Here is a 15,075-nt window from a genome sequence, read left to right on the forward strand (position 1 = left end):
CAGGTGACCATTCGGGTTGCCCAAAACAGTTCTACTTAAATTCCTAAAACATTTAACTGTATGAAAGATAATCTTCTTTCTAACAAATCCGAGACCAGGTGAAGTATAATTATCTTATATTTTATCTAAATAGGGCGAAAATGGGGCAAAGTTTATTGTAACGTATGTTGCACTTTGACTCCAGTTGTTGAATTGGGTTATTGAGACCAAGATAACAACTTACAGTGGAATACCAACTATTGCCAGGTAAAATACAACAAAGTTGGACTTTGACAGTAACTCTGACAGACTAGAGTTGCATGAGTTCAGATGAACCTGCCCACTTTGTCAAGTTGACTGATTCCTCTGGGATAATGACATGAAACAGCAGTTTCTCATGTGAAAAAGCAGACGATTCAATGGGTGCCACAGCGGACTAGTGGTGAGCAGATCAGCACCACTGACAGGTATCACATCATTGTCCTGCTGTTATCAAGAGTCAAATGTCTGCTAGAACCAACTCATAACAGCCGCAGTGGCGTCCGCTACAGACAAGTTTTTACTTGTCTTTACTTGCTTTAATTTGCTCAGCTCCAATCTTTAAACCTGGCAAGACCAGTATGTTGGCGTGACACATCTGTGTTAAAATGACATTATATTCAGATGGATGCGTTGGTGATTAGTGAATTGGCAAAGACTGAAAATCTCACCATGAATGACACATCTGTCAGAGTTAACAGAGCTGCTGCCAGGCAACCTCTTTACACATCCAAGTGACTGGAAAATTATCATTCATATCATTCATGTTCTGACATTCTGTGAAAGAAAACTGCCTCTGAGTTCCTGAAAAAAGACTTTTGACTGCTACTGGAGAAACTGATCGAATGTCAGTCACAATGTATACTCATACCCACCCCATTCTGACCTTGGGGAGAGACATGGACTCTTTTAGCATGGCTGAAATCAGAATGCCTCAATCATGTGATAAGGTTTATTGACAATTTCAGTGTCTTTTGGAACTGCAAAGAACACTTTAGGCCTGATGGGGTAAATCTAAACATCACTGGCTGCAGACTACTCACCGCCAACCTGCATCTGCATCCTCTTGGCATCAATGCATAAATAAGCACCAAGGTCAGCCTGTACAGGCAGGTCCTCTAGTTCACATCACCCAAGGCATCCAGAGGATGTCACTGTCCCAGTCAGAGAACCAATGCCCTTCATCCCCCCGCTTCATTGCATTCTCCAGGAACCCAACCTCCACCTCAAACACCAATTAAGGAGTTAGTTAAAGCTGCCACAGTGAAGCTCAGTCAAAATAGTGAACTATTAAACAATAGTATCCACAGACATCATGACTCAGGTGTCTATCAGAAATGAGACAGATGCCATGTATCTTCATGCATGCATCTTAAACAGCCAGTGGCATGGTCAAAACACATTCTAGCAATCATAGACCATCTGATACCTTTTTCAGTAATCTTACAGTTGTTACTGAGCCACAGTCAGTCTCCTCTCCTGTCACAGAGTCCCTAAAGCTGAAATTAGCTCTGTCAGATCATTGGCTAACAAATCCTTTCTGGTTAATGATCTGATAAGTGAAAAAAACTTACATTTTATGTTTTTAGTTGAGACCTGACAGTATCCTTCATACTCCAAAGGACCGTAGTCTTCTACCTAACTGGTATAGATGACTTTGTCACCTTCTGTACAGGATATCCATGATGTTTGTCCAGGCCATTTTGTGGTTGAAGGTGAACAAGTATACACACTGTGGTCTGAGTATTGATGGTTGGATTGTGTTGAAAGTACTAAAGAATACTAAAGAATTTCCCCTCAAGAACACTGTGATCACTGGTTTATTGGAGCTTTCCAGCAACAGCTGAAAGAAAATCGGGCATGCAGCCTTTGTCAGCGTTGCCTCACAGCTCTGGAACAGGCTACCTATGGATATCAGGGAGGCAGCTCGCTGAATATTTTTTATTTTTTTTTTAAAGCTAAAAACTTCTCTCTTCACTTTAGCATTTACCTAGCTGTGACTTCCTGATACAGCTCTGAAACTTTTGTGCTTTGCTTCACTCTGATGCAGTGCTGTACTTCTTTCTAATTGTAGTATTTTACTTGGTTTTATGCATTCTACACAATCTATTTTTTTTAACTTTATTATTTTAGTCTGTGTTTTTATTGCATTGTCTTTTTTCATCCTTATTCTATCTTACTTTTACTATGATTGTCAAGTGGGTTTTATTCTCCATATTATTTTATTGTCATTTTTTTATCCATTTTTATTTTTCAGTGTGAAGCACTCAATTGGTGCATATGATTTCTTTCTTCTTTCTTTCTTTATTTCTTGTAAGTACTTTGAGCTGCAATTCCTGTATGAAAGGTGCTGTACAAATAAAATGTATTATTATATTATAAGTGCAATGTAAAGGGTCATGTTTAAGTCAGTGTTTTTCTATTATGTTAAGTCAGTGTGAATAAATTAAATTACTGAGATTTTAGATGAAAAAATAATAAACTGAATCTACACAAGGCCTCCTTTCCCCATCTTAATGTGTGTCATTGTGATATTTTTTGTCAAGATGTCTTGTGGATTATGTTGTTGTCATTGTCTTTCTAGCACTTCAGAAAAAAAAAACTTTTTCAAAACCATAAATAAACAAATTCTCATGGATATGCAAATAAGCAAGTCTTTGCAAGCATGTGTGACAAAATGTTGTTTAGAGCTTGTGTTTGCAGCCACCATGTGACCAATAAATCAACCAGTTGATAACTCCAGGTCATGGTAATCCACAGAGGGTTGAATCTAGGGCAGCTAAACTTGGTTGTAGATATTTGAAACCATGGCTTCTCATCCTAGTGGCATCCCAGGTATTTAACCTCTGTGGGGTCATTTTGATGGTCATTGATAACACCTGGTTTCTTGGTGTTCCTAACTGTGTAACTGTCTGTTGAGAGACAAAATTGTTTGAGGCAAATATTCAGCAATTAAAGGACCTGTGTGTAGGATAAAGTGGGATCAAATCACAGAATGGAATATAATATTCATAATTATGATTTTATTAGAGTGTAAGAATGAGCTCTTTATATTTACAGAGGGAGCATGTCCTCTTCTACAGACTCTGCCATGGTGCACAACTGTGTTTGTACAGTAGCCCAGAATGGAGTTTTGTGGCCATCGAAGGGTTTATTCTGTTTTTGGAAAGCATGGGCTGAGGCAAGGGCTATTCAGTTTATTGCATCTGTAACCTCATCGCTAGATGCCTCTAAATCCTTCACACTGCACAAGATTTTCATCAATTACATTTCATCACCTAAAGTTTCAGTGGGCTTTTTTTCCCACCAGACCCGAGCAGAAATCAAAAGTTTATCTCATTGATCTGATCTCTGATGACCCAGTGAAGCAGCATGAACAACGAGTCCTCAAAGCAGCACACCTGAATGGTATACAGTCATTAATGTTTTTTATGCGAAGTGATATGTGACTTTGGTGCTGTGAATTTAATTTCATTTTAATGGTCACATTTCTGAGGAGGACAAGACAGACAGACAAGCATTCTGAAACTTGCTTGTGCATTGTGCATTGGCTGCACATTGTACCACCGAACCATGTAACCCTGTTAGATAATCCTCTTGCGATCCACGTGATTTTTGGTGCGTGTGTCCCTGAATTCCTGACTGAAAGTTATGAAAATCAGTGTCATGGACAGGAGAGAGTGCTGCGGAGTTGTGCAAGCCAGCAGTCACTCCCTCACTCAGAAACTTGCACAGTTGCTGTGATATAACCACCACGTAGGCAGGTCCCACCGCTGTGGCTGTCGTTTCCTCACACCGTCACGCCCATAAACGCGCAGCATGCCAGCCGAAAAAGGTAAGATTCTTGTTTCCCTAATACACTGTGACTGAGTCAAAGGAAATTTCATAAGCGCTGAACACATATCAGAAGTTTTGGAAGCAAAGTAGAGTCCGGAGCTATCAGCGCCCGTTTGTTCGACCAGCTGTAGTCTTTGTTACCGCATGCTGCCTTCACAGACGCCAGTGGACCAGGTCGTGGTCCGAAAACGATTTCATGCCGAAAAAAATGTACGCAATGACGTTAAAAGTACGTATAGTAACTTATAAGTGTGTGTATAAAGTTGTGACGTCAATATGAGCTCACTATTAAGAGATATTACTTACTGAATCAATTAATCAATCAACAGTCAGTAACATTAAGATGCAAGTTTTTTTTTTGTTTTTTTTTGAATAATCTTTTAATATTGTCATGCGTTTTTCTTGCAAAAGTGACTTTGTTAAAGCTTGTCAACTAAGTAGTTTTCTGCATGATGGGCATTTTTTCACTATTTTCTGCTATTTCTATAGATCAAACAATTAATTGAGTAATTGAGAAAATAGCTGGCACATCTCTGGATAATGAACACAATTTATTGTTGTGGCCCTTCATCATATTCCCTGGAGCAGGAAAGAGTCATAGAGACAGTAGTTGATTACAACACATTACATTATGATTTTCTCCCAGTTCCCGACACCCCAGTGGAAATCCTGGTGGATCTCCTATCAAAAGCTAAGGAGATAGCTGCAGCAAGTAGTAATGCGCCAGAAGAATTGACAATTTACTTGCAGAAGGCTGTGGACATAGCCCGCGGCCTGGACGTCTACCTGGAGGAAATGACCTCACAGGAAAGTGAACCTCTGGCAGAGCTTTATAAGTATGTCTTGACTTCCTACATAAGCATCTGTAGCTCAACATTAAATAAGTAAATTTGTTAATATTTTCATTCATACTTAATTGCAGAAAAACGGTTTCCCATGACTGGGATCAAGTGCACAAGGAGGGCAAAACCATGTTCCGGCTTCCCAAGGAGTGCATCACTGGCCATGTTGAAGGTTGGACATTTCCATGTGTAGTGCTCAGTGCCGTTATATTCACTGGTTTACCATATTGTGATAACTTGCTCTCTGATGTGTTTTTGGCAGGCCAGACCCTGAAGATGCTGATCCACATGAGTCAAGCTAAGAGGGTCCTAGAGATTGGGATGTTTACTGGCTATGGTGCACTGTCCATGGCTGAAGGGCTTCCTGAGGATGGCTGCTTAATTGCTTGTGAGTTAGAGCCATACCTCAAAGACTTCGCCCAGCCCATTTTTGACAAGTCCCCACATGGGAAGAAGATAACTGTCAAGACTGGATCTGCCATGGACACCCTGAGGGTGAGACAAAGGAAATCTATCAATATTGAATGACTGTCAGAGAAGATCCTTTGGAAGATAAAGCAGACTGTTTTGCAAACTAATTATACACTTATATCGCCCTTTTAACATTTACAATTGTAGTGTGTTCTGTCACAAAAAGGTGTCAATAAGTTAACAAACTGGCCAGTATCCAAACAACTCTCTGTCCCTTTCAGGAATTAGCTGATGCTGGTGAGCAGTTTGACATGGTCTTCATTGATGCAGACAAGCATAATTACATCAACTACTACAACTTTATTCTGGACAATAATCTCCTGAGATTGCAAGGGGTCATATGTGTAGATAACTCACTCTTCAAAGCCAAGGTTTATCTCAAAGACACCACAGATAACAATGGACTGGCGCTCAGAGAGTTCAACCAGTTTGTTTGCAATGATCCACGCGTGGAGCAGGTGAGTTTCCAACCTTTGCACACTACTACTGTTTGCGTTTGACAGGTATTCTTTTTATATTTTAAGAACATCCTTCTTGCTTTAAAGGTCATTATCCCTCTTAGAGATGGCATCAGTCTTATCCGCCGGGTATCTGTGGCCTCTGAGTGTTCAGTGACACAGGTATGGTTCAGATAACCCCAGTGTTCAGGCCTCAGGAAGCCAGTACAGCTGTCATCAGACCTTCTTAGTATCAGCATCCTTCTCACTGATCATATCTGCTAATCTTGTGTATTTGTATTAGAGTAAAATAACAGATGATGAAGTTTTCCGTGGGGTCAAGGGGCGCCCCATCCTCGAGCGGATGCGTCTTGATGGAAAGGTGGCCTATGTGACGGGTGCTGGGCAGGGCATTGGCCGAGCATTTGCTCATGCCCTGGGTGAGGCCGGTGCAAAGGTGGCCGTGGTAGACCTGGACCAAGATAGAGCTGAGACAGTGGCTAAAGAGCTCTTCCTTAAAGGTAAGTGGTGTTAACACTACAAATGTAGACTCATGCATGAGCAGCATGTACAGTGGCAGACTCAGGGTGTCTGAGGGGCACGGTGGAAATAAATCAAAGGGCCCCAGTGTTCTAGCCTAAATGGCACAGCATCGTGTTTTGTCCACTGGGCGGGCAATGCAGAGCGAAAAGAAAAATACAGCACTACTTAACATTAAAGCTAATGAGCAGAAGCTAATTAAAAACAATTTTGAGGTCTTTATAGTATGCTGTGCAGTAATTTTCCTGAAATGGAAATGTATTCTTTCTTAATAAATCACAATTTAAACAATTTCCCCTCAGGGATCGGTAAAGTATTTCTGATTCTGATTCAGAATTCTCATAAGATCCTTAAAGTTATTGTAATTGTCACAAACTTTAAATTAACAAAATATCCAATGTGAAATTGATTTTCTTTTCTTTTGTTAGATCAGTGGTTGGTCGAATCGACACGATATCAAAGTGTATCATTAATCGTTTAATTCTAATGTATTAGTTTAGATTTGGTTGTGTGCATTGTGTTCCACATTCAAAGATGCTACAAGTGTTATTAATATACATATATTTGTTTATTTACTGTAGCAAGCTCCATGCTTTTCCTATAAAACACACCCTTCCAGCCTTGTGAAGTCTTGTGAAGTCTAAAGGAATGTCACACTGATCATAAATCAGAAATACTTTATTGATCCCCAAGGGGAAATTGTTTCAGTTACAGGTGCTCCTTACAGGAATAGAAGAGATGAAGAAGAGAGAGAAGAGATATAGAAGAGATGAAGAAGAGATAAACATGTAGTGCAATTAAAAGAGGAAAATATAGTTTGATGGCCACAGGCAGGAATGATTTCTTGTGGCGTTCAGTTTTGCATCAATGTATTCACTTGATGAGAGGGTGACTTTTTTTTCACACTGGTAACACTTGGTTGTTAGCAGAAAATAAGCCCTTTAGATGGAGCAACAACTTCAAAGAAACTGACGTCAGTGAGTAACCAAAGGGGGAATGCAGAAAGTAGAAAACTGTCATGTCTCAAGACTGCTGAGGCAAGATGAGACAACTTAATTGCATTATGTTGACCTTAAACTGGTGAAAGTGGTCAGTCTGCAATGACAGACTCATCAGATCTCATTGCATTTGATGATTGCTCCCATCAGTACTGAAGGATCTTCAAACAGCTTGTGAATACACTCAAGCTGAGTCTGTGCACTTGAAACCTTTGCCTAATGTCATAAATTGTCAGGGAGGGCAGTTTGTGGATTTTGGCCAGCAGATGGCAGCATACTAAAGCAGAAGATATACAGTGTCAGGTTATACATGTTCCTCTGAACCCCTGGATATGTGATTTTCTTCTGCTCCTTCTATTTTCTTCTTAAAGAATAAAGCATCCTGCACATTAAAAAAAAAAAATTAAGCAAAATTAATTTTAATACTATTTTTCAGAACTTGTGCTCTTCATATTTTTGTGTCTGGTTGCTTATCTCATGCATGATATTGCAACATGTACAAAGTATTCAAACAGACATCCGCGTCTTTTGTTACAGGTATCAATGCTATATCGATCACAGCTGACATAAGCAAGTCAGATGATGTCCAGAGGATGATTGACAGCATTGTCTCCAAATGGGGGGAGATCCACATCGCCTGTAATAATGCCGGCATCAACATGAACTCAGCCAGTGAAGACACCAGTCTGGAGGAGTGGGACCAAACCTTTAACGTCAACCTGAGGGGGACTTTCATGTGCTGTCAGGTGTGTATCACCTGCTGTGTGTTGTGTGTGTGGCCTTCACAAAGACAGGTTACTCACTCCAGCATTTTGCACTGTGTGATGTGCAGTTTTAAGATGAATGGAAATGCACATTTTGCACTAAATTTGAGTTCAAGTGTTATTTATGATAACGGTTTAACTGAAAAATAGAGGTAAAAGAATTTCACTTAAGCCACATACTGCTGTGGCATTAGATGCAAAAAATTCTGCTACAGACAATCCAAAGACCTCACTGTTACTTTGACAAATATTCTGGAAACTTTCCACTTGACCCAGAAGTTTTTTGGAATATTACACAGAGGAGGAAAATACAGTAACAATGAGAAGAAGATGTTCTGAAAATCTGCAGCAGTGCTTGATTCCACTGTTCGCTAAGCAATGAGATGAGTTTGTGTCAGAATTGTGCATGAATTACTTTGACATGAAGGCAGCATTTGTTCATCTCTTGAATTATTATACAGGCTAAAATTCCATCTTTAACAAACAACAACATATGATAATGATAGTCAGGTAGACCTAAAATGAATATGATAAATGGATTTATTTTTTATAGGTCACATCAACTTTGTTATGAGAACATGATTCAATTTAATCATGAGTTAAGAAAAACATAATCCAATAGGTTTTTAAATGATGTCTGCAGCATTAGAAGAATTTTCTCAGCCCGTAAATGAACGCTTAATCCTTTGTTTTATCCAAATCATAATCATCTAATTTGGACAAACATATGGTTTTCACTGCTTTTCCTGCTTAGAAAATAATCTTTAGTAATGTGTAGTAGAGAAATGTGTGTATCAATTCCATATATAATAATACATCATTTATTATTGTTATTATTATTATGGCATAAAGAAACTATGCCCGAAGAACCAAACTGATTATTGGTCATGTACTCCTTCAGTAATCTATTTCTATATATTATAATACTGATGGTCCAACCAGCTTGGTTCTAAATTGTGTGTGTGTGTGTGTGTGTGTGTGTGTGTGTGTACATACATACATATATATATATATGCATGAGTATATGCCTTACCACCCACTATGTGTGGCTTTAAAATCCACTCAAGTTCTCCAAATGTAGTTTAACCACTATCTCTGTCTCCAAGGATAAACTACATGTTTTTGTGTTGATCTGTGCTTGGGATTTTGGTAGCATAGCAGTGCCATAATAAAGTGTTTAATGTGTCCCCCGAATCCTTGCCTTAGGCGGCAGGTCGAGTGATGTTGAAGCAAGGATACGGCAAGATTATCAACACAGCCTCCATGGCCAGTCTAATAGGTGAGTGATGATTCTATTCCCCCACCTTCTCTCTGGAGCCCCTCCATGTCTGCTTTTAATCTCTCCATTTGGCGTGGAGAGTTGGGTCGAGAGGAGGAGGGTGAGGAAGGGAGCGTTAAATACATGTGTGCTATAGAGCTATGTGCGGGAGTACACGTCACGTCGTATAGTTTTTATTATCAGACAGGAAGTCGTCAGATCTGGCTTTAGATCACTACTGAGGCAAAGTTGATATCAGAAAAAAAAACTTAAGCTGCAGTTTTCCTGTTTATGAGGAAACCTAAGGTGAACCTGCACATTTTAAATCAGGACTAGCCAGCTTTTCTCCTTCGCAACTTTTACCCCAGTTAAACTGTTCTATAGAGAAGCATCCACCCCTTCATACAGTAAGCATAGCAGGGAAGTGTTGTGATTGCGTCTCGCCGAGGCAGTTTTGCATCATAATAAACATCCCCTCTCTGCGGAGCTGTCTGGAGGATGTGGAAGGCAACCTGAGGTCCAACTTGGGAAGGGAGGGTTCCTGTGCAACGGCAAAACCCCAGCCTGTGCCAGCAGCCTTGTTTGAACAGCGGAAGACACTTTTAGAGTTTAGTGAGAGCCTAGTAAAAGCCTTGCAATTCGCAGCACTGGTCTAATGTTCCTCCTCCAACAGGTTCCTCCAGAGGAACAGCAACACTTCATCAGCAGTATAGTCAAATCGCCAGTAAACCACTGTGCCATATGGGCCCCAGTCCCGACTGCAGGGGCAATCTGTAAAACAGGAGCATGCTGGTAAATAGAGGCCGGCATAAAAAAAATGATCAATTACTCACATTACGTACAGTCCTTCAGGAATTTACTTTATTGGTCTGGACATCTGTTATAATATTGTCATAATGTGTAATCAGATGGGACCTGTTCTAGCCAAGTGGAAGCCCAAAAAGCAGCCGTAAATGCCCAATTAAAATGCACAATGACAGCTTTTTGTCCATCTGCTGAATGAAACGCGTGTGCCCACTAACACCCCGTATACACACACACACACACACACGGAGTCACAACCATCAAGCACGATTTTTTTCTGAATAATGGCCAGCAGCTCAAAGATCCCCAGACAGGAAATATCTAAGTTGATATGATCACACAGTTTTTTTGGCTTAATGTTGACCTTATTGAGGGATTTGTGACCCTCACTCTACCTGCAGATCTCAGCTGCATGATAATGTACATTACAACAGCCACGCCATTCTGGGAAAAGAGTACATCATTTGAACTCAAGAATTCAAAATGTAAAGGCGTGCCTAATAAAGAGCATGTTTTCTCCCACTTGAAATGGGCAATAAGTAGCAGGGTGAATGTTAAAGAGGGCTTTGGAGAATGCTTCTCCCTCTACCTCCGTTTCCCTTCTCTGGGGATTACTGCTCTTTAAGACGGGGAAAACATCAATGCAGGTTTATTTAAAGGATGAAGGCATTTTCTGAATGGTATTTTGGGGCCGTATCATCAGGTCTTGAGCGAGGATTAGTGCTGTTAGGCATTTTGAGCTGTGTTTCCTGTCCTGATAAGTCGGATTTCACCTTCAATCTGCGTGTAAGCCCTGGGCTCTGCTCCTCCTCGCCTGCTCCTCTGAGGTCCTAGGCTACCCTTATCCAGCCCAGCCAAACCCAATCTCACCTTCCTCTGCTATCTCGCTACACTCTACACAATCCCACTCCACCACACTCTTAACTACGGTGCCGTTGTCCCACCCTTTACATCTTATTTCTTAAGCAGTTTCTAACTTTTAGCTCTATCCTGCACAAATTTCTCCCTTTTTTTTTTTTTTTTTTTTTTTATCCGAGCCGTGTATGCAGGATGCTCCTGCCTTTTCTCCCCAGGACCGGTCCCTGCCTCTCTGCAGCTGGCTGGTATTTATCATCCCGGTCTCACACTGAAGCCATTTGGCAGTCAGATCAGTGGGTGATGAGGTTAACTACTAAAGTTGTATGTAACTTGGAGCCTTCCTTGTGATGATTAATCAACCAGCAGAAAATGAGCCCCTGTCCCGGCATCCCATGCAGTGTGCAGCATCTGTGATGGTCAAGGCAAACAAATGGCTCCCTGTCTTTGTTGCTGAGGACAGAGCATAACTGGACATTATAAGCAATTAATTTTACATGGCTTCATCCGCAGAGTCCCCAGCAGCTAATGGAAGAGCTTTTATGTTGCATCCACAAGAAACCGCATGAGCTGCAGTATAAAATCTTTTCTGTATGTTGTCAGCTTTTGTGAGAAGGGGGTTATTGCTGATTTCTTTATTCTCCATTAAAGAAATGACCTATAAAAACATTTTTTTAAAATAAATACCTGAAAATTTCAGATGTGCATACGATTACTAATGATGCACTAATGCAATCTTTATAAAATGCTGTGCTGTGTCCATTTGGGGTAACTGATTCTCTTTCCCTTCTCCTCCCTGCAGTCCCTCATCCCCAGAAGCAGCTTTCATACAACACGTCCAAGGCAGGAGTGGTCAAACTGACTCAGACTCTGAGCACTGAATGGATTGACAGAGGAGTGCGTGTCAACTGCATCTCACCGTAAGTGCTGTCCATTCCCGGCCTTCTTCTCGTAGCGTCTTGTGCCAAACTGTGCTGGTCCACCTTTGAGTGTTGTAAGGGATTGAGCTGCAAAAGGAAGTGGTGATTAGCGTGTTTGCTTTCATGTGAAGAGCCCCATTTGAGAATGATGCACTAATTTAAGTCCTCAAACAATACATCAGTGCTTAATTAGATGACGTCTTGAGGGATAAATCAACCAAACACTTGCTCTAATTGTTCTATTCAATTAGGGAATCAAATTTGCAACCTCACTCCAAGTGTCGGCACAACAATAGCGCCTTGTTTGTATCTATTTGTCTGTGAAGCTGAGCAGGGGAAGAAAAGAGGAGAACACAGGAAGGGCTCTGTTTGTGTGAGTGTGTGTGTGTGAGTGTGTGTTAAGTGGAGCATCCCTTAGCCAAGCCAACCCTGAGCAAATCCGTCCGGTGGCACCGGGCGAGCCAGGCCCAGTCACAGCCCCAGAACAAAGCCCTCACACACGTGCCTCGCTCAGCTTTATTTATCGGCAGCTTGTTTGCTAATTTTAATTTGCAAAGAAGCAATTCTCTCTCCCCTCGCTAACTGGGTGTCTCAATGGGCCGCTGATTTCTTTGAAGTGACAGTCGGTAAATATGCATAAAAAAGGGACACAATTAGCGCTCACGAGGTTGACTGGAGCCTGATTCCATTGGCAACTTTAGCCGCAGCGGTGATAAGCTGCATTATCTAGAAAATTGGCTGAGGGAAAACAGTACCTCTGATTGCCAGCAAAGGTTCCAGATAACAGGGCAGCTGAAGAGAAATATAATTGAGGTGGAATATGTTAACCAAGGTGTCACACGCTCCTTGGAAGTGCTAATTTATCCAATGTTGGAATTCCATATCAAGGCACCAGGATACATTGAACAATGATTCAGGCCTCACGGCGTTTAGTCACTGTCACGTCAATTGTGTAGAAAGTCAGAAGTCGTCTCGTATTTGGCACAGGAGGCCGTGTTGACACATTTGTTCAAATGTGAGCTCTGTGATATTTAACTGTGGAAAATGGAGAGAACTGCATTTGTTGTGGCTGAGTAATGGTGTCACGGCGTTATTAGACACCAGTGCAGTCTCAAAGCCATAAGCAGCGTCCGTGTTTTCTCATGAGCTCCACCTAAACGCTGTCTTGTTTCAGTCAGGAGTCGCAGCAGGAATGTGAGGTAGTTGCTTATAATAAGTACTTAACCAAAGGCTTTGAGCAAATGATGCCAGACGTCCCCTCATACCCATGGGCTCTTCCTGAGACGTGCCAGTCGTCTGAGTGCCACCGGTCTCACAGTAAACATCATCAGAGATGCCATGCCATGCCCTTTCTTCAAAGGATAATTGGGTTTATTTTTGTCACCAAAGTGGTGCCTCTGAAACGACGCTGTCACTCCTGGCTCTGAACTGTGATGTCTTCTGATTTCGTTGTGCTCCCCCCTCTTCTCTCTCACTTTCTCTGTCTCTCTTTTCAGGGGGATTGTTGACACCCCTCTCATCCACTCGGAGAGTCTGAGGCCCCTGGTGCAGCGCTGGCTGTCAGATATCCCTGCTGGTAGACTGGCTCAAGTGACAGACCTGCAAGCTGCAGTGGTCTACTTGGCATCTGACGCCTCCGACTACATGACAGGGCATAACTTAGTCATAGAGGGTGGGCAAAGTCTGTGGTAGAGGGGGCAGATGAAGAGATGAAAACTTTTTTTCCCCTCTTCACTCTCCTGGGATTAGTCTCCGAAATAGGTGGCACTCACATTATCTCTTTCTGTCACATTCACAGCAGTGTTAAATTAAATCTTACTGGATGTTTAACTTTTGGTCAGTTAACATCAGTTTCATGGTGTGACGAGATGACTGGTGGCTTATTGTCCTCTCTGCATCGATTGAGTTTGCTGTCGTGTGTTATGAATGTGGCACACTGAATGTTTTAGTGGATGAAAAACGGTGAATCATGTGAAATACTAAAAAGAGGTGTCACTGCTGCCAGTCACACAATGGAAATTTGCTAACACATCAGAGAAAGTATCTGTAAAGTTAAAGAAAGTAAAGCAAAACTGTTACTACTCGACACAATTTTCTGTTGTGTGTGTGTTGTGTGTGTTGTCATTATTTTATACATCAAATGCTGTTCAAACAATTTTGATAAATGTGACTGTTAAATGCCTCTGAAAGACACTGATCTTTTTTATTATATCTAATACAAAAAGGCTGAGCACACTTGAAATGCTTTGTTGATTTTTTGAACACTATTTCATACAAACGCAGTTCATGCTGTTTTGCGGGATAATAAAAGAAATGACAGTTATGTATGGTGGCAAAGGGGCGGCCCCTTTGCATGAGTACGTGGAAAGTGCATGACTGACTGACATGCATGTAAGTATTTAAGTCTTACAATTTATGTTGGCAGCAAAGGAAAAAGCTTGTTGACTAGGTCTAAATGTTCTTAGAAGTGCCTGATGCAGATTGGTTCAGTGATGACCGCCAGTTTACAGCAGAATGGGATGCCGGCGAGTTATATTGCGCACCTTGATTCACCACTCCCTCTGGTCCAAGACTCTTGTGTACCATATGCAGGATTACACCATCCCAGTCCGCCTCTCTCCAACTCTTTCTTGCCAAATGGTCCCCACAAGTGGTACTTGTGAGCGCCATCTTAATTGCTCCATTAACTGTTTGTGTGCTGAAAAACAATACTTAAAGGAGAGGTTAGCTGAGGACGTGACCCCAGCCGCTGCAATTATATGAAAAGTAGTGGCCAATTAGCTCTCTCTGCAATGTGACACTGTTGGTGTTTATGTGAGCAACTTCAACTTCTCACTGTTAGTGACCGTTCTCTGATTTACATAATTGGGGGATTGGTCATTAATGGGAATGGCGTGTGAGAGGATCCCATTAAGATATGGAGTGAGATCTGATCATCTCCTCTGCTCTGTGCGATTTATCTCCAGCTGCATTGGCACATTAGAAATTATTGGGATCCTTATCCTCGTATTTTATGGTGAAATGTCGAAGTTTGCCATAGTGTGTGCATGCAAGGTCTTGTAGAATTTGTTCACAGGGAGGCAAATTGTCTTTTGTAGGCCATTTCCCTGTCTTGCCACTGAGGGGCAGTATAAAGTCAGGCAGCAGCATCACTGACACAAGGACACAAAGTTACAGCACGAGGTTATCACATTATTTGCCATCATCTAAAGGTAATAACAGTGAACTCTGTCTTACGTGTAAGTGATAAAATAAGAACACCTCTCCAATTCTGGTATGCAAACAGCTCAACAGGAGAGACAATCATAGAAATACTGAGTAAATGCTCATA

At 41.4% G+C, this 15,075-nt stretch overlaps 1 protein-coding gene across 1 annotated transcript; it reads left to right on the forward strand.

Annotated features, from left to right (window-relative positions):
* The first annotated feature begins 3,788 nt into the window (after window positions 1–3,788).
* On the forward strand, window positions 3,789–13,970 carry LOC143332397 (uncharacterized). The gene is made up of 11 exons (XM_076749789.1): window positions 3,789–3,853; window positions 4,502–4,691; window positions 4,778–4,869; window positions 4,960–5,192; window positions 5,390–5,626; window positions 5,714–5,788; window positions 5,910–6,126; window positions 7,681–7,889; window positions 9,114–9,186; window positions 11,627–11,744; window positions 13,241–13,970. Exons 1-11 carry the CDS (start codon window positions 3,838–3,840, stop codon window positions 13,434–13,436), a joined length of 1,656 nt encoding a protein of 551 aa, XP_076605904.1. The 5' UTR covers window positions 3,789–3,837; the 3' UTR covers window positions 13,437–13,970.
* Window positions 13,971–15,075: the final 1,105 nt, after the last annotated feature.

This window comes from Chaetodon auriga, chromosome 2 (genome assembly GCF_051107435.1).
Source record: "Chaetodon auriga isolate fChaAug3 chromosome 2, fChaAug3.hap1, whole genome shotgun sequence".
In the NCBI taxonomy this organism is placed as follows: domain Eukaryota; kingdom Metazoa; phylum Chordata; class Actinopteri; order Chaetodontiformes; family Chaetodontidae; genus Chaetodon; species Chaetodon auriga.